At 45.8% G+C, this 22,618-nt stretch overlaps 1 protein-coding gene across 1 annotated transcript in view; it reads right to left on the bottom strand.

Moving 5' to 3' along the window:
• Nucleotides 1-3,987: 3,987 nt before the first annotated feature.
• The window catches only part of CDC16 (cell division cycle 16), a 170,805-nt gene continuing 152,174 nt past the window's right edge, over nucleotides 3,988-22,618 (bottom strand). The window contains exons 15-18 of the mRNA XM_063953395.1: nucleotides 10,013-10,074; nucleotides 7,686-7,821; nucleotides 5,758-5,848; nucleotides 3,988-4,786 (exon numbers count right to left, since the gene is read on the bottom strand). Of these exons, the coding sequence (XP_063809465.1) occupies nucleotides 4,521-4,786; nucleotides 5,758-5,848; nucleotides 7,686-7,821; nucleotides 10,013-10,074 (555 nt within the window). The 3' untranslated portion in view covers nucleotides 3,988-4,520. The remainder of the gene's footprint in view (nucleotides 4,787-5,757; nucleotides 5,849-7,685; nucleotides 7,822-10,012; nucleotides 10,075-22,618) is intronic.

Genomic DNA, 22,618 nt, shown 5'->3' with positions numbered 1-22,618 from the left:
TTTCATGTACAGGTTTAGGGATTTTAGATTCAAAATAGGTCTTACCGAACCGTCCGGTTTCGGGACCACAAAGAGGGTTGAGTAGTAGCCTCTTCCCTGCTGGTTCAAGGGAACCCTGATTATTACTTGCTGTAGACACAGCGTTTGAATTGCAGCTAACACTACATTCCGATCTGGTGTAGAAGCTGGTAATGCCGAGTTGAAAAATCGGCGCGGGGGCACCTCCTCGAATTCCAGTTTGTAACCCTGGGAAACTATTTCCAACACCCAAGGATTCAGGTCTGAGCTGACCCATGCCTGGCTGAAAAGTCGAAGACGTGCCCCCACCGGTGCGGAGTCCCGCAGGGGAGCCCCAGCGTCATGCCGAGGATTTTGTTGTAGCCGGGGAGGACTTTTGTTCCTGGGCACCGGCCGAAGCGGGTGCTCTTTTCCCTCTAGCCTTACCTCTGGCAAGGAAGGAGGACCCCCGACCTCTTCTGGACTTTTGCGACCGAAAGGACTGCATCTGAGACGGTGGTATTTTCTTTTGCTGTTGGGGAATAAATGGTAAAAAATTTGATTTACCTGCGGTAGCTGTAGAAACCAGGTCCGTCAGCCCATCCCCAAACAATACGTCTCCCTTATAGGGTAGGACTTCCATATGCTTTTTTGAATCCGCATCACCCGTCCATTGGCGAGTCCATAAGGATCGTCTCGCTGAGATAGACATGGCATTGGCTCTGGAAGCCAGCAATCCAATATCCCTTTGAGCATCTCTCATAATAAGACTGCATCTTTAATATGGGCTAGAATTAACAATACAGTATCTCTATCCATGGTACCAAATTCAGCCGTTAGATCATCTGTCCATGCTGAAATTGCGCTACATACCCATGCCGACGCAATTGTCGGTCTTAGCACAGCTCCAGTATGCGAATAAATAGACTTTAAAGTAGTCTCCTGCCTGCGATCCGCAGGATCCTTGAGGGTCGCTGTGTCTGGAGACGGTAGCGCCACTTTCTTGGACAGGCGCGTTAAGGCCTTGTCCACAGTGGGAGGTGATTCCCAACGCACCCTGTCCTGCTTAGGGAAGGGGTATGCCATATAAATTCTTTTGGGGATCTGCGGTCTCTTTTCCGGAGTCTCCCAAGCCTTTTCAAAGAACTCATTTAGTTCATGAGATGTGGGAAAATTTATAATCTGTTTCTTTCCCTTAAACATGTGTACCCTCGTGTCTGGAACAGAGGGTTCATCAGCAATATGCAACACATCCCTTATTGCCACAATCATACACTGAATGCTTTTTGTCACCTTAGGGTGCAATTTTACTTCATCATAGTCGACACTGGAATCAGAGTCCGTGTCGGTAGTAGTGTCCACAATTTGTGCCAAGGGACGTTTTTGAGACCCCAACGGGCCCTGTGAGTCGGTCCAATCCGAGGATTGACCCCCTGATGCCTCCCCTGATTCAGCCTTATCAAGCCCCTTATGTAAAGAAGCCACACTTGCATTCAACATATGCCACATGTCCATTCCTGAGTCGGTACAACCGACGGGGACACACCATTCATTTGCTCCACCTCCTCCTTGGAAAAGCCTTCCGCCTCAGACATGTCGACACGCACGTACCGACACCCCACACACACAGGGATATACCTATAAGGGGACAAATCCCCAACCAGGCCCTTTGGAGAGACAGAGAGAGAGTATGCCAGCACACACCCAGCGCTCAAATAACACTGGAAAAACAAAATGACCAGATAGCGCTTTTTTATATACTATCCAAATTCCCACTCACTGCGTTACCAATGTGCCCCCCCCTCCTCTTTTTCCAGCCTGTGAAGTGTTCAGCAGGGGCGAGACCAGGGAGCCAGCGTTCTCATGCAGCTTCTGTGGAGAAAATGGCGCTGGTTAGTGCTGAGGATCAAGCTCCGCCCCCCCAACGGCGGGCTTCGGTCCCAGTGCAATTGTAATAAAATGGCGGGGGATCTGTGATTTACTGCCTCCGCAGCCTAATCATACTCTTATTGTGCCCAAAATTGAGGATTATTGCTGCCCAGGGCGCCCCCCCTGCGCCCTGCACCCCTCAGTGCTGCCTCTGTGTGTTGTTTCTGGGAGCAATGGCGCGCACCCTTACCTCACGAAGATCTGAAGTCTTCTGCCGCCTGAGATGTCTTCTATCTTCTCATACTCACCCGGCTTCTATCTTCCGGCATCTGTGAGGACGGCGGCGCGGCTCCGGGACGAACCCCAGGGTGAGACCTGTGTTCCGACTCCCTCTGGAGCTAATGGTGTCCAGTAGCCTAAGAAGCAGAGCCTATCAGTTAAGTAGGTCTGCTTCTCTCCCCTCAGTCCCACGATGCAGGGAGCCTGTTGCCAACAGGACTCCCTGAAAATAAAAAACCTAACAAAATTCTTTTTCTACAGAAAACTCAGGAGAGCTCTCTGCAGTGTACCCTTTCTCCTCTGGGCACAGAATCTAACTGAGGTCTGGAGGAGGGGCATAGAGGGAGGAGCCAGTGCACACCCATAGGAAAAGTTCTTTTTAGGTGCCCATATCTCCTGCGGAGCCCGTCTATACCCCATGGTCCTTACGGAGTCCCAAGCATCCTCTAGGACGTAAGAGAAATTTTATATACACACACACACACACACACACACACACACACACACACACACACACACAAACATAGACAGATAAAGCGCTGATTAATCCTATGGAGTTGTAGCAGTAAATAAAAAACACATGTATGTATATGGAATCACTGCACTTGGATAAGTGCACAGGGTCACTAGATCCTCTCTAGTATTTTTTGGGACCGCTGCTCCCCTTGAATCAATCCAAATTCCCACGGACGTATAGATCTGTTAAAAAAGCACATAAAGGGGGCGCTCCATAGTGCATAAAAGTCTTTTTAATAAAATACAATAAAATGGACACACGGTAAAATGTAACTCGTACCAACAGGTAACCAGTGTGGGCTGGTTACCACGATTCCACAAATTATTCACCCGGCAAACGCTGGAACACGGGCCGCTCGGCTGTGCTGGAGTCCTCACCCCGCCGTCAATCACTGCTCCTGGAGAGCCGCGAGTAGAATCACATACGCCGTCAGCCCCAGGATTCAACAGCCCCGGTGATCCTTAGCGTCACTAGACAGAAGGCTGGAGTCTGTGACGCTGAGATCCTCTTTTATGGATCCATAAAAGAGGATCTCAGCGTCACTGACTCCAGACTTCTGACGAAGTCGATGATGAAACGCATTAAGGCGGAGTCTAGTGACGCTAAGGATAACCGGGGGGGGGGGTTGAATCCTGGGGCTGACAGCGTATGTGATCCTACCTTTTTTCATGTCGACCTAATGGCCATGTCGACATATTTCAAGTGCCGACCTAACCATTGTCGACCAATGGGTGTCGACCTTGAATCCCATACCCAATCTCTCTCTGCACCTGTTACTTCTGGCCCACCTGCAGTGAAACATAGTTTTGCCCAATTGCTAACTTTTTTGGTTTGCTAACAAACCTGAATAAGACCCCTAGCAAACAATTAGTGGCAAGGTTATATATGTCCCTATGTTTTCACATTTACTTAAAACCAGATAAACCTTAACAGCAATGAGACATTGGGGTACATTTACCAAGAAGTGGATTTTCAAAACCCTCATTTTTTTTAGATTTTGCCTGCCAGATTTAAAAGGTCAGTAATATTTAATGCAAATTAAACCTGATACTGCTTTGACTACTTCTAAATATGGCAGGCAAAATGAAGCAACCCAGAAACAGATATCTTTCATAGCTTATAGGTCTGTCCAATAGTAAAAAAATTATGGCATCTTAAAAGGCGGTGAGGAAAAACTAGTCAACTATCACCTTTACTCGAGTGTGCCGATCGCACGTGCGGATGGACAAAATAGAATGTAATGTGATCGCGATCAATGTTCGTTTACTGAACACAGGGACCCCTGTCCCAGTGATTCTGAAATAAAAAGACAGACACACAAAACATGACCTAACTGAAGTTATACTTTTAATAAGTATTAAAAAAAAAACAACAGCAACCCCCCTCCACATTTTGCCCTTTTCAGTCTTTATTACAGACAATGACAAAATGTGATGCATGTACTGTATGTTTGAAAAACGCAATTTCACATTATCACATGGAGTGGCCTGTGGACATAGAACACTCTTTTCAACTAAATGCACTAAAATATTTTTATTCACAAGTAATTCCTGTTTTACATGTGAATACTGTAAATGTGCAGCACTTTCTTGTGATCATAATGTCCACAGTACAATGTTTAAAAAACATAATAGGCTGTATACAATTTACAATGGTTAACAGTAAAAATGTAAAACCTCTTTAGTGTAATACACGTTTCAATTTATTACAGCAATCCATTGCTCATCAGCATACCGCTAGTGGGGGGTAATTCCCAGTTTAGGCAAGAAGTTGTGTGTCTGTTCACTATAAAATATCTAGATTTAATGGTGTAAAAAGGAGTCCCAGATAGCATAAGGCAAGCTCCGTGGCGGTCTACTCATGTGCTATGGTCTGACATTGAAGTCTCCAGCATCATATCACTTTCATTCATCTCAATTTCAAGAGCTTCCTCAACCGGGGACCTGGCATCAGAGGATTTAGGTACAAGATGAGAAGTCTCTAAGGTTATAATGCCACTTTCATCAAGGGACTGCCGCTGTAACTCAAACTCCCTCTCCCAGGGAGGCGATATAATGTTCTTCAAGGTTTTCATAGTGTGCACATCAAAGTCGTAACATCTTAGCTTGTCCTTTATCTCGGTCCCTAAGAGGATGATAAATCATTTTAGATGCTTCAACATTGGACCAAATTTACATAACTGCAGAGTGTAATATGTAACATTGAAAATATTCTTAAAACTGCGGAAAATATTTGTATAATAAATATCTCACATCAACTCTTACTTTTCACTTAGTCTAATATATTTTTTATCCATTACATCGTTTCATGTCTACAACTTGTTAATCTAAAATTAGATGCTACAACCCCATAAAAGAGGTCACTAATTCGCCTCCTCAAACATACTACATTCTCTTAAGAAAAACAGTCTTTTTTTATTGATGCATATATTGACAATGAAGCAATGCAAATGTGCATTACCATGTTTTGACAGCCAGTTCAAATATATGTGATCATTTTAGAAAAGAGGACCACAATCAGCCTTATGATCAGTTAGTGCTGACAGGCATAGATGATTACGCCGAACTCACATAACACCCTTCTATCAAACAAATCCCTGGTTACATCTGCACGAGGCCATACACTGTTTAATTAATGGCCTGATCAGCAGATGATCAGCTGATCGGTCTGATAATTGACCAGTGTATGATCTCAACCAACCAGCAACGATTGGCTGTACAGGCATGAAAAGACTTTCCACATGCCCGACACATATGATAATTGCTCACGATGTCCCCTGGAACAAGGCGCAGGCGCCATGTTCCCAGAGACCTGCGCATGTGCACTAGACTCTGTCAGTATGCCAGAGTCTACTAGCTGCTGGAAAGGAGGGGGACGCAACGCAGGTTGTAAGCTGGTCCTCTCCTTTATTAAAAGGCCCCTGGTTCAAAATGTAAGTAAAATAGACTGGTCAGTCTTACTCTAATAAAAAGATGTCAGTACTAGCAATTCCTACTCCCTTACTAGTCATCAATCAGCTTTCAGTGGGACATGTAGGTCCTCGTCACCCAGACTTTGAACTTCCCAAGCACACAATCATTAATATGAAACCTTACCAATGTACGCTTCAGAATCTCCAATATACATTTCTATGCAGTGTCCAAGCATTGTAACAGAAAATGTATCGTCTCTCCTTAGACCAAGAGCCTGCAAATAAAACCATAAAGCACTTAGTATAGCATACAAATATATAGTAATATTAATATTAAAAAGTGGTTTTTTTGTAGTATTAATTAATAATATTAAAGTAAACTAATCTTCTTGTGTAACTTATTGGGGAATATATAACCTTGCCTCCCTCCCTCAAGGTGGTTAGGAAAAACAAACTCATTCTTCTGCAACCTCATACCTAAGCAAGTGGGTTGTACCAACAGGAGGAAATACACAGAGAACTATGTAGGAGAAGTTGTGTGTAGAAGGGCTTATTGGTTCCCAGCTTGAAGCCTTGTTCCTTGAATTGCCAAGCCAGGCTCTACAGGGAAGTGTGAACGTGCTTTAAAGCTGGTCCACTGCAAAACTGATGGAAGGCAATACTTTTCCATCGATATTAGGTGAGATGGGGGTTCCCTTTGAATGGCTATGAGCCTCGCTCATTGAGGGTCTCCTCATATGAGTGGCGTTCCTCGTTATCATGCACATCCCACAGAAGGGTTCTAACCTACTACTTGTGACTGGGAAAGTGGGAAGCTAAAAAGAGACTAAAAACACAGCTAAAATGACAGGGCCCTAATTTAGACCCAAGTTTACCTTCTATGGACACTAGGGTTATTGCTGGGGTGATTTTTTTTTCACCTGGGAGGTATTGTTTATACCCATCGTTCTGACCCACCAAAATGAATATATGAGAAAACTGTACTTCAGTACATAAAAGGGAATTATTTGCCTCATCACCACTCCCTGCCTTGCAGCAACCCTAGCCAGCTTCTATGGGCTGCATCTGATACAGTCCATAAAAGCCGGTGTTTTGCGCATGTGCAGTCCAGCAGCCTCTTGTGAGCATGGGCGGGGCCAAGTCTCTCCTCTCCTAACACGGCACGGGTAGCGGCAGCCCTCCTCCTACCAGAAGGTAGGAGCCGCCACTGTTCACAATCCTAAAACCTCTATGTTTCTGGAAATGTTCTTATGAAATATTTAGCAATATGATATTTTACCCCCACCCACTTCGAAAATAGAAACATACAGATGGTATAGACCAGTGATGGGGAACCTTTGGCACTCCAGCTGTTGTTGAACTACACATCTCAGCATGCCCTGCTACAGTTTTAGCATGGCCTCAGAGCAAAACTGTAGCAGGGCATCCTGGAATGCGTAGTTCAACAACAGCTGGAGTGCCAAAGGCTCCCCATCACTGGTACAGGTTGAGTATCCCTTATACAAAATGCTTGGGACCAGAGGAATTTTGGATATCGGATTTTTCCGTATTTTGGAATAATTGCATACCATAATGAGATATCATGGTGATGGGACCCAAGTCTAAGCACAGAATGCATTTATGTTTCATATACACCTAATATACACACACAGCCTGAAGGTCATTTTAGCCAATATTTTTTATAACTTTGTGCATTAAACAAAGTGTGTGTACATTCACACAATTCATTTGTTTCATATACACCTTATGCACATAGCCTGGAGGTCATTTAATACAATATTTTTTAATAACTTTGAGTATTAAACAAAGTTTATGTACATTGAGCCATCAGAAAACAAAGGTTTCCCTATCTCACTCTCACTCAAAAAAGTCCGTATTTCGGAATATTTCGTATTTCGGAATATTTGGATATGGGATACTCAACCTGTATAGACATATAGGTGATTGTAACAAAAGGTGACCTGACACTTGGTCAAACAACCCTTAAATAGACTACAGTTTTAACTTTAAATGATTTCTAAGTATAAGTATATACATTGTCATGAATAATAACCATTTTGTCTTTGTCTTTTCTCTAGATAGAAATGAGATATTTGAAAGATAAAAGTTTACCGTATGAAAATAATCAATTGCACTTTCAAAATTTCCCATTAAACTGTGCACATATCCGATAGCAGAATAGGTGGAAGCATTTTGTGGTATCAGAACCAGGGCTTGTCGATGGTATTCCAAAGCATCTTCATACTTTCTGCAAAGGCAACAAAGCAAAATACAATTCATGCACATAAAATAAAACTTAAGAGAATAAAAACACTGCCATTTCTAATATTTAGTTACTAATAATGGGACAGATGTATTAAGCCTGGATTAGTGATAAAGAAGTGATAAGGAGAAGTTGATAAAGCACCAGCCAATCATTACGGGTTTGAAAAATCAGTTGGCTGGTGCGTTATCACCTTCCACTTACCACTTCTTTATCACTTCTCCAGGCTTAATACACCTGCCCCTATGTGACCTAAGAGGCTTAGTAAAGGAAAGAGAAAACTTGGTTGTCATGTACAGTATAGACTTACTATACTTTGTTGGAAATTTACCAAGAAACCAACAATCAAGACTTTGATGTAATATAAGGGTATTTTCAACTTTATTACATAAGTAACTCATAGCACCCAAAACACAAAATGATATATCAGTACAACAGATGGCAACAAAGCCAACAATAAAAAGCCCAAGTGATCAGAGGGAACTGTAGTTGTCTGGTCTGGTATACGGTTTAATACTATTTGTACTGTACAATACTATTTGTAACCTCGATGTTTTAGCCTATGATCACAGTCGTTACCAATCATGCTAAAGGCAAATCATCGGGTATAGTTTTGCACTAGCACAATGGGCCTCATTCATATTTGTATGCAATGTTCATGTAAGTGTGTGATTATCAGCAGATTGCGCATGCGCAGCAGTCGCGCTATGCACGTGTCAAGGTGCCATTGCGCTTGCACTGAGATTGTTATTGTAGAGTGACTGACAGGAAGGGGCCGCCTGGCGAGTTAACGAGGAGTAGCAGTAAAAACGCAGGCGTGTCATGTCCATTTTTGGCTATGTATAAGTCGTCAGCTGCTACTGCCGTGTCCAATCTGCGTAGCCATGGGGCTACTCTTGCAGTCGATATTCCTTGTTGTTGCATATAGGCTCCGTATGTGCACGCAATTGCAAATGAGTTTGCAATGGCTCTGGTGGGCGTCTATTTTATTGGGCGGAGGCTTCACTTGTGTCGAAGTCGAAAATATTACACCTACACTCAGCACGTGCAAACACCACACAGAATGGCCACTGTGCGTGCACGTGTTCTGCAGTGCGTGCGCATACCCGCACCTTGCGTACATTGGCTCGCGAAGCCCTGCGCATACGCGTTGACATAGAGACACTACAAAGACATATTAAATATTAAATTCACATAGCGCACAATTTACAGTGTCTCCACACACATAGCCAGCAAGTTACATTTACTCAAAGGGCAGAACAATAGAGATATCCAGTTTTACAGGATGTGAGGGGACAGAACCAGGTCAGGACTTAGTGTTTGGTATCCAGATTTGCATATTTTGAGACCTACGTACCGGTCGTTATCTGCAGTTAATCACATGTTTCTGCGCATAGATACGCGCAGAATTGTAATATTTGCAAATACTGTAATTACTGTACTCATGATATATTGGGCGGGAACCAGGTAGTGGAAACCTGCAAGCACACCTGGACCAAGCATCGCCCACTCATTCAAACCAACCTATGAACCCTCATGTACTGTAAATTACCTGCCCCTTGACCTATGGAAGAAGAGCTTACAGTTTCCTTTGTATTGTGTTTTGGATCATTGTATAAATAAAGGGCCTCCTGGCTGGCCTCAGTCTGTTCTCTGAAGGTCATCTTGCTAAGACTGACTGAGGACCGGATCCGGGAGGCGCAGGCGAACAAACGTATGTACTATTGGTTGTAGCTCCTCTCTTGTGATATTGTTGTATTTCTGTGTATATCCCTTTTAGTAAATATTTGTTGCTGCGTTGGGCCACAACATAACATATACAACTGGTGTCGCATTCCATTCTTGTTTGGGTATAGAGGTGTATTCAGCCACACGTGTCACTGTATAGTGCGCATAGCATGTCGGCGTGTATACGCATCCTGCATACACATCGCAGGGGTTATCGATTGCATTCAGCGGCCGTAGCGGCCTGAACCATAGTATTATAAGGTATTGCATTTCCCTGAAAGTTAAACGAACTTAATACTTGCCAGTTCCGAAGCCTTAAAAAGCGCAATTGCGAAAATTGTGTACAAACATGAATTAGGCCCAATGCTCATAATGATGAGAAAGTGGATCCACAGAAGACAGAAATATTTAAATGAGATTACTTAATTGATTAACTTAATTTCCTTACTTGAGTTTTCGGCGTACATGACCTAAGTTGTTTAGTAAAGGTTCCCACTTGTCAACTGTAACCTGCAAAGCAAGGGAGGATTACAGCTATTAATAGCATATTTATTTATTTTTTTACAACTTTTTATTGATGCACAAGCATCAAATACAGATATTACATATAGTAGGTACAGTGTAGCACCTGCAACATTTTGACATAAGTACAGGTTGAGTATCCCATATCCAGATATTCCGAAATACGGAATATTCCGAAATACGGACTTTTTTGAGTGAGATAGTGAAACCTTTGTTTTTTGATGGCTCAATGTACACAAACTTTGTTTAATACACAAAGTTATTAAAAATATTGTATTAAATGACCTTCACGCTGTGTGTATAAGGTGTATATGAAACATAAATGAATTGTGTGAATGTAGACACACTTTGTTTAATGCACAAAGTCATAAAAAATATTGGCTAAAATTACTTCAGGCTGTGTGTATAAGGTGTATATGTAACATAAATGCATTCTGTGCTTAGATTTAGGTCTCATCACCATGATATCTCATTATGGTATGCAATTATTCCAAAATACGGAAAAATCCCATATCCAAAATACCTCTGGTCCCAAGCATTTTGGATAAGGGAGACTCAACCTGTATATTAATCTCAGAGACAATATTGTTACTGTTACAAACTGATCAGAAGGATGGTGAGAAAAAAGCATAACAGCGAAAAACAAAATCTACTTGAGAAGAGAAATAAATAAAAATCAGATACCCAATATGTTGGTAGTGCTTGATGCTCAGCTTCACCACTACTATTTCTACATTTTCCAAACCAAACAAACTGGGAGGCAGCTGCTGGTCAGCAGTCTACGTCCCTGGAAAATAAATGGGAATTCAATCCCAAAACAAAACATGAAAGTATAAAGAAAAAAAAAAAAAAAGGGGAGAAGGTGTAGATGTAGGGGTAGATGTGTGTGTGTGCGTGAGGGGGGGGGGGGGAGATACTAAACCAGCCTACGTGAACTGTATTAGCTCGGAAGTAAACAGGGATGGAAGGGAAATGGACAGGGAGGGTGAACTACTAGAAGACTAGCCACACTATTCTAGACAGGCTGAAATTATTAATTTGAGGGGAATATGTTATTGATCATAAAGCAGTATGTGTGACTCACAAAACCTAGTGGGTGCTCAAACGACTATAACAAAGATAGTTTGTTCATGAAAGATTAACACCGTAATCAAGACACATATGCTTTGCAAAAACAAAAACACGATTAAACGTGTCCATCGCACAACAGTGTCCCGAGGTAGTCATATCCAGAAGAACCTATGTATTTGTATAAAGTAGCATAGTGTCCATATTGCAGAGCCCACAAAACCCTGGTACAGCAATAAGATGTATAATATAACATGGGACTGAGGCAGGAATATGGAAAACTGAAGTAAGTAAACAATGTAAGAAATATGAAAAAAAAAAAGATTTTACTCACCGGTAAATCTATTTCTCGTAGTCCGTAGTGGATGCTGGGACTCCTTAAGGACCATGGGGATTAGCGGCTCCGCAGGAGACTGGGCACAACTAAACAAAGCTTTAGGACTACCTGGTGTGCACTGGCTCCTCCCACTAAGACCCTCCTCCAGACCTCAGTTAGGATACTGTGTCCGGAAGAGCTGACACAATAAGGAAGGATTTTGAATCCCGGGTAAGACTCATACCAGCCACACCAATCACACCGTATAACTCGTGATACAATACCCAGTTAACAGTATGAAATATAACTGAGCCTCTCAACAGATGGCTCAACAATAACCCTTTAGTTAGGCAATAACTATAAACAAGTATTGCAGACAATCCGCACTTGGGATGGGCGCCCAGAATCCACTACGGACTACCAAAGCTCCCAAACGGGCGGGAGAGTGCGGATGACTCTGCAGCACCGAATGAGCAAACTCTAGGTCCTCCTCGGCCAGGGTATCAAACTTGTAGACTCTTACAGAAATGTTTTAACCCGACCAAGTAACAGCTCGGCAAAGTTGTAAAGCCGAGACCCCTCGGGCAGCCGCCCAAGAAGAGCCCACTTTCCTTGTGGAATGGGCTTTTACAGATTTAGGGTGCGGCAGTCCAGCCGCAGAATGTGCAAGTTGAATCGTGCTACAGATCCAGCGAGCAATCGTCTGCTTAGAAGCAGGAGCACCCAGCTTGTTGGGTGCATACAGGAGAAATAGCGAGTCAGTTTTCCTGACTCCAGCTGTCCTGGAAACATATACTTTTCAGGGCCCTGACCACATCCAGTAACTAGGAATCCTCCAAGTCCCAAGTAGCCGCAGGCACCACAATAGGTTGGTTCACATGAAAAACTGATACCACCTTAGGAAGGAATTGGGAACGAGTCCTCAATTCCGCCTTATCCATATAAAATACAGATAAGGGCTTTTGTATGACAAAGCCGCCAATTCTGATACACGCCTGGCCGACGCCAAGGCCCACAGAATTACCACTTTCCACGTGAGGTATTATAGCTCCACGGATTTAAGTGGCTCAACCCAATGCGACTTCAGGAAATCCAACACCACGTTGAGATCCCACGGTGCCACTGGAGGCACAAACGGGGGCTGACTATGCAGCACTCCCTTAACAAAAGTCTGAACTTCAGGCAGTGAAGCCAGTTCAATTTTGGAAGAAAATCGATAGAGCCGAAATCTGGACCTTAATGGAACCCAATTTTAGGCCCATAGTCACCTCTGACTGTAGGAAGTGCAGAAATCGACCTAGCTGAAATTTCTCCTTTGGGGCCTTCCTGGCCTCACAGCACGCAACATATTTCCGCCATATGCGGTGATAATGGTTTGCGTTCACTTCTTTCCTAGCTTTAAATAGCGTAGGGATAACTTCCTCCGGAATTCCCTTTTCCTTTATGATCCTGCGTTCAACCGCCATGCCGTCAACGCAGCCGCGGTACGTCTTGGAACAGACAGGCCCCCTTCTGCAGCAGGTCCTGTCTGAGCGGCAGAGGCCATGGGTCCTCTGAGATCATTTCTTGGAGTTCTGGTTACCAAGCTCTTCTTGGCCAACCCGGAACAATGAGTATAGTTCTTACTCCTCTCCTTCTTATTATTCTCATTACCCTGGGTAAGAGAGGCAGAGAAGGGAACACATACACCGACTGGTACACCCACGGTGTTACCAGAGCGTCCACAGCTATCGCCTGAGGGTCCTTGACCTGGCGCAATATCTTTGTAACTTTTAGTTGAGGCGGGACGCCATCATGTCCACCTGTGGCCTTTCCCAACTGTGTACAATCATTTGGAAAACTTCTGGATGAAGTCCCCACTCTCCCGGGTGGAGGTCGTGTCTTCTGAGAAAGTCTGCTTCTCAGTTGTCCACTCCGGGAATGAACACTGCTGACAGTGCTAACACATGATTTTCCGTCCATCGGAGAATCCTTGTGGCTTCTGCCATCGCCATCCTGCTTCTTGTGCCGCCCTGTCGGTTTACATGAGCGACCGCCGTGATGTTGTCTGACTGGATCAGCACCGGCCGGTGTTGAAGCAGGGTCTAGCCTGACTTAGGGCATTGTAAATGGCCCTCAGTTCCAGAATATTTATGTGTAGGGAAGTCTCCTGACTTTTCCATAGCCTTGGAAGTTCCTTCCCTGTGTGACTGCCCCCCAGCCTCGAAGGCTGGCATCCGTGGTCACCAGGACCCAGTCCTGTATGCCGAATCTGCGGCCCCCTAGAAGATGAGCACTCTGCAGCCACCACAACAGCGACACCCTGACCCTTGGAGACAGGGTTATCTGCCGATGCATCTAAAGATGCGACCCGGACCACTTGTCCAACAGATCCCACTGGAAAATCCTTGCATGGGACCTGGCGAATGGAATTTCTTCGTAAGAAGCTACCATCTTTCCCAGGGCTCGCGTGCATTGATGCACCGACACCTGTATACGTATTAGGAGGTCTCTGTCTAGAGACAACAACTCCTTGGACTTCTCCTCCGGGAGAAACCCTTTTTATCCTGTTCTGTGTCCAGAACCATACCCAGGAACAGTAGACGCGTCGTAGGAACCAGCTGCGACTTTGGAATATTCAGAATCCAGCCGTGCTGTTGTAGCACTTCCCGAGATAGTGCTACTCCGACGAACAACTGCTCCCTGGACCTCGCCTTTATAAGGAGATCGTCCAAGTACGGGATAATTATTTCGGCCATTACCTTGGTAAATACCTCGGTGCCGGGGACAGACCAACGGCAAAGTCTGGAATTGGTAATGACAATCCTGTACCACAATATTGAGGTACTCCTGGTGAAGAGGGTAAATAGGGACATGCAGGTAATCATCCTTGATGTCCAGGGATACCATGAAATTCTCCAGGCTTGCAATAATCGCCCTGAGCGATTCCATTTTGAACTTGAACCTTCGTATATAAGTGTTCAAGGCTTTCAATTTTAGAATGGGTCTCACCGAACCGTCTGGTTTCGGTACCACAACTTTTTGGAATAGTAACCCCGGCCTTGTTGAAGGAGGGGTACCTTGATTTCACCTGCTGGAAGTACAGCTTGTGAATTGCCGCCAGTACTACCTTTCTCCGAGGGCAGCAGGCAAGGCTGATGTGAGGTAACGGCGAGGGGGAGTCGCCTCGAACTCCAGCCTGTATCCCTGTGATACTATTTGCAGAACCTAGAGATCCACCTGTGGGCAAGCCCACTGGTCCCTGAAGTCCCCGAGACGCGCCCCTACCGCACCTGTCTCCACCTGTGGAGCCCCAGCGTCATGCGGTGGACTCAGAGAAAGCGGGGGAAGATTTTTGATACTGGGAACTGGCTGCTGGTGCAGCTTTTTTCCTTCTTCCCTTGTCTCTGTGGAGAAAGGAAGCGCCTTTGACCCGCTTGCTTTTCTGAAGCCGAAAGGACTGTACCTGAAAATACGGTGCTTTCTTAGGCTGTGAGGAAACCTGAGGTAAAAAAAATTTCTTCCCAGCTGTTGCTGTGGATACGAGGTCCCAGAGACCATCCCCAAACAATTCCTCACCCTTATAAGGCAGAAACTCCATGTGCCTTTTACAGGCAGCATCACCTGTCCACTGCCGGGTTTCTAATACCCTCCTGGCAGAATGGACATTGTATTAATTCTGGATGCCAGCTGGCAAATATCCCTCTGTGCATCCTTTATATATAAGACAACGTCTTAAATATGCTCAATGTTAGCAAAATATTATCCCTGTCTTAGCGTATTAATATTATCTGACAGGGTATCAGACCACGCTGCAGCAGCACTATTTATGCTGAGGCAATTGCAGGTTTCAGTATATAACCTGAGTGTGTAAATACAGACTTCAGGATCGCCTCCTGCTTTTTATCAGCAGGTTCCTTCAAGGTGGCCGTATCCTAAGACGGCAGTGCCACCTTTTGACAAACGTGTGAGCGCCTTATCCCCCCTAAGGGATATCTCCCAACGTGACCTATCCTCTGGCGGGAAAGGGTACGCCATCAGTAACTTTTTAGAAATTACCAGTTTCTTATCGGGGGAAACCACGCTTCTTTACACACTTCATTCATTCATCTGATGGGGGAACAAAACACTGGCTGCTTTTTTCTCCCCAAAAATAAAACCCCTTTTATGTGGTACTTGGGTTCATGTCAGAAAATGCGTAACACATTTTTCATTGCCGAGATCATGTAACGGATGTTCCTAGTGGATTGTGTATATGTCTCAACCTCGTCGACACTGGAGTCAGACTCCGTGTCGACATCTGTGTCTGCCATCTGAGGTAACGGGCGTTTTTTGAGCCCCTGATGGCCTTTGAGACGCCTGGGCAGGCGCGGGCTGAGGAGCCGGCTGTCCCACAGCTGTTACGTCATCCAGCCTTTTATGTAAGGAGTTGACACTGTCGGTTAATACCTTCCACCTATCCATCCACTCTGGTGTCAGCCCCACAGGGGGCGACATCCCATTTATCGGCCTCTGCTCCGCCTCCACGTAACCTTCCTCATCCAACATGTCGACACAGCCGTACCGACACACCGCACACACACAGGGAATGCTCTGACTGAGGACAGGACCCCACAAAGTCCTTTGGGGAGATCGAGAGAGAGTATGCCAGCACACACCAGAGCGCTATATAATGCAGGGATTAACACTATAACTGAGTGATTTTCCCCCAAATAGCTGCTTGTATACATATATTGCGCCTAAATTTAGTGCCCCCCCTCTCTTTTTAACCCTTTGAGCCTGAAAACTACAGGGGAGAGCCTGGGGAGCTGTCTTCCAGCTGCACTGTGAAGAGAAAATGGCGCCAGTGTGCTGAGGGAGAAGCCCCGCCCCTTTTTCGGCGGACTTTCTCCCGCTTTTTCTGGAATACTGGCAGGGGTAATTTTACATCTATATAGCCTCTAGGACTATATATGATGTAGATTTGCCAGCCAAGGTGTCATATATTGCCCTCAGGGCGCCCCCCCCAGCGCCCTGCACCCATCAGTGACCGGAGTGTGAGGTGTACATGAGGAGCAATGGCGCACAGCTGCAGTGCTGTGCGCTACCTTGGTGAAGACCGAAGTCTTCTGCCGCCGATTTTCCGGACTCTTCATGCTTCTGGCTCTGTAAGGGGGACGGCGGCGCGGCTCCGGGAACGAACACCAAGGTCGGGTCCTGCGGTCGATCCCTCTGGAGCTAATGGTGTCCAGTAGCCTAAGAAGCCCAAACTACCACCTGTTAGGTAGGTTCGCTTCTTCTTCCCTTAGTCCCTCGCTGCAGTGAGTCTGTTGCCAGCAGATCTCACTGTAAAATAAAAAACCTAAATATACTTTCTTTCTAGGAGCTCAGGAGAGCCCCTAGTGTGCATCCAGCTCAGCCGGGCACAAGAATCTAACTGAGGTCTGGAGGAGGGTCTTAGTGGGAGGAGCCAGTGCACACCAGGTAGTCCTAAAGCTTTCTTTAGTTGTGCCCAGTCTCCTGCGGAGCTGCTAATCCCCATGGTCCTTACGGAGTCCCAGCATCCACTTAGGACGTCAGAGAAATTATAGTGTGAACCGTTCACTAACAATCCTAGATGTCTAGTGTAATCTAAATAAAGTAACTTTTGAAGACGATCGATAGTCACGTCTTAGGTATCCAGTATCATGGTCTATGTCATATAAATGTGTCTGACTTTGGTAAAACAAAAGAACAGAGAGAAATGAAGGGATCAATCATGTAACTGCCCCCGAGATCCTGAAAAAAAGGTAGAGCATACACAACGGGGGGGAGATAAGTTGCCGGGAAAACAATGGTCGCATTCCATAAACCGGGGAACCCAACCAAAAACTGCAGGGGACAAACTAACACTTGCAAACGGCAATCAATGATTTCGACATGAGATCAATATCACGGGTTGAGGGATTTGTAACATGCATTGGGAAAGCCTCCAGCTCGCTAGGTAAACCCTGTGCAGCAAAATAGAGAGTAGCAGAGCTAATCTGCAATATAGAGGCAGTAAAGTGGCTGGAAGGTGCCATTGTGAAATTATCACTAGCCTCTCCAAGGGGGGGCATGGGCACAATGGCAACAGACAAAGAGCCGGGACCAAGCATACTTGCAGAATTTGCTGGTGACACCCCTGTGGGAAGAGCAACATCTATTTGTGATGTGATGCTATCTATCCGTCTGTCAATCTGAGGCAGTAGAAGCTTGGCAATGGCTTCCGCCAGCTCCGTTGCCAAAGAGGAGTGTACAGGTAGCATCGTTAAAACACGATTAGTAGAAACAGACTTTATGTCCTAATGACCTGATTTGAGAGACAATAGGCCCGGGCATTCAGTAGTAAAACTTGAAATGACATACAATAAGTAGCAAGTAAGGATGCCACAAGGTGGTGCTGATAAAATGCAAATCGTAAGGGCTCGACTAGAATAATATATTAAAAACTACGAAGCAGTGAGAGAAAATATTACAAAATTCCAATAGTAAATAAAAGTGATACCAATGACTTTCAGTCAGATCAATAGCTAAATGAACATGCAATCAGGTACTTTATAAATCAGCTGATATATAATTAAAGAGAATGCACTGTTAATGTAATGGTGTCAAACAATAGTAAACTATGGAAAAGTACAAGTATCACCCAGGCGTAGGGGGAATTAGAATGTCTCAGAAGCACCACTGGAGAGTAAGGTAGGTGTGGGTATGGAGGCACTCCCAGGGCCACCGGCCAGCGAGTGAGTCCAAATACTGCATCCCCAGGTTCCCTCAGACGTCGGCAGCAGGAATAAATGGTAGCAATCCTCAGCAGCACGGAGAAAGGAGGGGGGACATCACGATCCCCTTTCGTTTAAGTAAGGATGGATTTATAGCCGCACAGCACCTCCACAATCCACTCTCCAGGGTGCGGATATCGGCTCAGAGAAGCAGCTGCAGGGGGCGAGAAGCACACCGCACGGAGAGTATCAGCGACGGAACCAAGCGTTTAGCCCCTGCAGGCACCACCGGCGGCACAGAAGCTGAGTATCAGTTGATTCGGCCGTCCCGGCTGGACCAGCACTGCGTAGCTGAACCGATGTGCGGCAGGGGGAGAGCAGACACCTCATTACGTCCCCCGTCGGGCGGATTGCAGCTCCAGAAGGGTCCGTACACCCGGCGGCGGTGCTCCAGCGGCAATGCCCTCCGCCCGACAGTCCGGGTCACCAAAGACCAGCCCCGGGAGTCCACAGGCCACGAGTCGGGCAGCCACAGCGGAGACGACACCTCCCAAAGTATGCAGAGGGGTGCTCCGCGATTAAACCCTCAGACAGATGGGGTCAGCAGTGCGAGGGCGTAGAAAGGAAGGGGGGGGGGCAGGGTATTCGGCGCTTCAGTGCTCTAGGCGCGGTCCCCCCGGGGCTAGCACCAAAAGGAAGCAGCCATTCATACCGTTCACATAAAACGGCCCGACTTCGGTGAAAAATAGGTCCACAGGGGCGAGTAGGGTAGCAAATTGTTCCTCAGCACTTGGGGAACACACTCCCACAAAGCTTATGTTCCCATGAAAGTAAGAAAAGGAGGATTGATGTAGATTACTCGAGCCCCTGTGCAGACAAAGATTAAAAAGCGGCCATGCTGGATGCCCCGCCCACCGGAAGTCGCATAGCATATTTCTATTAGATTGTGTATAAACAATGTTGTGTACAAGATTGCAGTAAACAATGTTGTGTAGAAGGGTTGGTTATGCGTGACCAATACCGACAGCGGTATCCTGGCGGAGGAATGCCGGCTGGGGAGGGTGAGCACAACAAGCCCCTTGCGGGCTCGATGCGCTTGCCATGCAGCAGGCTCAGCGCTCGCCACAGGTTCTATTCTCACTCTATAGGTGTCGTAGACACCCACGAGTAAGAATGGTCCCTGTTTGTCGGCATCCCGACAGGTGGGATTGTGAGCGCCGGTCGCGTAACTGTATCCCGTGTACAGGGCGCAGTAAACAATGCTGTATACAAGGCTGCAGATTTTTTTCTTTCTTTTGTAGAACACTGTCAATACATCATGAGGTACAGGGATTATGAACAAGTTTATATAGAACGCTGGATAAACCAGGACTGCTGACTGGTGTAATGCTTTTTGTGGTTAATGTTAACGCAGATTGTTCATCTCCACAGGGATCAGTTACATAATTTTCACATGATTTGTATGGCACATTCAGCAAGTACCAGAACATATGTCAATATTAACGTAACACGGAGATACACAGCCGCAAAGTGAATGGACAGAGAGAGAAGATGAGAAAAAGAAAACACAATATACATACAGTACTTCTCATAACAAAAGGACTTGGCTTGGATATTTCCTAACCCAGCTATTTTTTCATCTATTTAAAGAGCTTTCTTACACCATTCTGCACATGGAATCATTTGCAGGCTTGGTACTACTATGTGGTATTTAAACTGCTAGAAACCTGAAATTCACTGTTCCTTGTAATAAATAGAGATTGGACAATGACAACATTGGGGATAGGGCTTCATGAGATAAAACAGCACTGTTTTCACTAAGATACAGTATTATATATTTTAGAAATATGGTTCTTCCTTCTTTACTGCTGCAACTTGTCAGCACAGCTACTGCACCAGCACTTATAAATATCTCCCATTGAGCTGAGTTATCCACCCCTCCAAGTGGAAACAGTGAAACAATACAAAGCATTTGTATTGGTGGAAACTGTTTCCGTTATTTTGGTTTAATGAAAGCATTATTGTAGTCTTAATGCATGTATTGGTTTTAATGGATGCTCCTGACATCGCAGTACTATGTATGTCTTGTGCGATCCCAGCCATGCCTGCGGGGTCCGACATATTCCGAGTGTCAATCTAGGGGATCCGATCCAATGCTCACGGGACTGCGCATCCGATCGGATCGGATGTAAAACACATCCAAAATGCCCAATGTCATCGGATATATCGGCCCGAATGGCCGAAATTGGGCATCATCGCTCTAGTGTATGGGGCCCTTAAGACAGTGCCCACAGTCCTCTGTCAGAAGATTATCTTTTATTTATATGGAGTACAGAAACAAAATAAGATTTTACTCACCGGTAAATCTATTTCTCGTAGTCCGTAGTGGATGCTGGGGACTCCGTAAGGACCATGGGGAATAGACGGGCTCCGCAGGAGACTGGGCACTCTAAGAAAGATTCAGTACTACTGGTGTGCACTGGCTCCTCCCTCTATGCCCCTCCTCCAGACCTCAGTTAAGGAAACTGTGCCCGGAAGAGCTGACATTACAAGGAAAGGATTTTGGAATCCAGGGTAAGACTCATACCAGCCACACCAATCACACCGTATAACTTGTGATAAACTTACCCAGTCAACAGTATGAACAACAGTAGAGCATCAAACAATGGATGCCACCATAACATAACCCTTTATTAAGCAATAACTATATACACGTATTGCAGAAAGTCCGCACTTGGGACGGAAGCGCAGCATCCACTACGGACTACGAGAAATAGATTTACCGGTGAGTAAAATCTTATTTTCTCTAACGTCCTAGTGGATGCTGGGGACTCCGTAAGGACCATGGGGATTATACCAAAGCTCCCAAACGGGCGGGAGAGTGCGGATGACTCTGCAGCACCGAATGGGCAAACACAAGGTCCTCCTCAGCCAGGGTATCAAACTTGTAGAACTTAGCAAATGTGTTTGAACCCGACCAAGTAGCTGCTCGGCAAAGCTGTAATGCCGAGACCCCTCGGGCAGCCGCCCAAGAAGAGCCCACTTTCCTTGTGGAATGGGCTTTCACTGATTTTGGATGCGGCAATCCAGCCGCAGAATGAGCCTGCTGAATCGTGTTACAGATCCAGCGAGCAATGGTTTGCTTTGAAGCAGGAGCACCCAGCTTGTTGGATACATACAGGATAAACAGTGAGTCAGTCTTCCTGACTCCAGCCGTCCTGGCTACATAGATCTTCAAAACCCTGACTACATCAAGCAACTTGGAATCCTCCAAGTCACGAGTAGCCGCAGGCACCACAATAGGTTGGTTCAAATGAAAAGATGACACCACCTTCGGCAGAAATTGCGGACGAGTCCGTAATTCTGACCTGTCCATATGGAAAACCAGATAGGGGCTTTTACATGACAAAGCCGCCAATTCTGACACACGCCTAGCCGAAGCTAAGGCCAATAGCATGACCACCTTCCACGTGAGATACTTTAGCTCCACGATCTTAAGTGGCTCAAACCAGTGTGATTTCAGGAAACCCAACACCACGTTGAGACCCCAAGGTGCCACTGGTGGCACAAAAGGGGGCTAAATATGCAGCACTCCCTTAACAAACGTCTGAACTTCAGGAAGAGAAGCCAGTTCCTTTTGAAAGAAAATGGATAGGGCCGAAATCTGGACCTTTATGGACCCCAACTTCAAGCCCATAATCACTCCAGACTGTAGGAAGTGCAGGAACCGGCCCAGCTGGAATTCCTCTGTAGGGGCCTTCCTGGCCTCACACCAGGCCACATATTTTCGCCATATACGGTGATAGTGTTTTGCTGTCACATCCTTCCTAGCCTTTATCAGCGTAGGAATAACTTCATCCGGAATGCCTTTTTCCGCTAGGATCCTGCGTTCAACCGCCATGCCGTCAAACGCAGCCGCGGTAAGTCTTGGAACAGACAGGGCCCCTGTTGCAACAGGTCCTGTCTGAGAGGCAGAGGCCATGGGTCCTCTGTGAGCATTTCTTGCAGTTCCGGGTACCAAGTCCTTCTTGGCCAATCCAGAACAATGAGTATTGTTCTCACTCCTCTTTTTCTTACGATTCTCAGCACCTTGGGTATGAGAGGAAGAGGAGGAAACACATAGACCGACTGGAACACCCACGGTGTTACTAGTGCGTCCACAGCTATCGCCTGAGGGTCTCTTGACCTGGCGCAATACCTTTGTTCCACCTGTGGCAGTTCCCATCGATTTGTAATCTGAGTGAAGACTTCGTGATGAAGTCCCCACTCTCCCGGGTGGAGGTCGTGCCTGCTGAGGAAGTCTGCTTCCCAGTTGTCCACTCCCGGAATGAACACTGCTGACAGTGCTTGCACGTGATTCTCCGCCCAACGAAGAATCCTGGTGGCTTCCGCCATCGCCACTCTGCTTCTTGTGCCGCCCTGGCGGTTTACATGAGCCACTGCGGTGATG

This window comes from Pseudophryne corroboree, chromosome 2, assembly GCF_028390025.1.
Source record: "Pseudophryne corroboree isolate aPseCor3 chromosome 2, aPseCor3.hap2, whole genome shotgun sequence".
NCBI classification, from domain to species: Eukaryota; Metazoa; Chordata; class Amphibia; order Anura; family Myobatrachidae; genus Pseudophryne; species Pseudophryne corroboree.
Note: the sequence above shows the minus strand (reverse complement) of the source record. Positions and strands in the feature narration are given on the sequence as shown.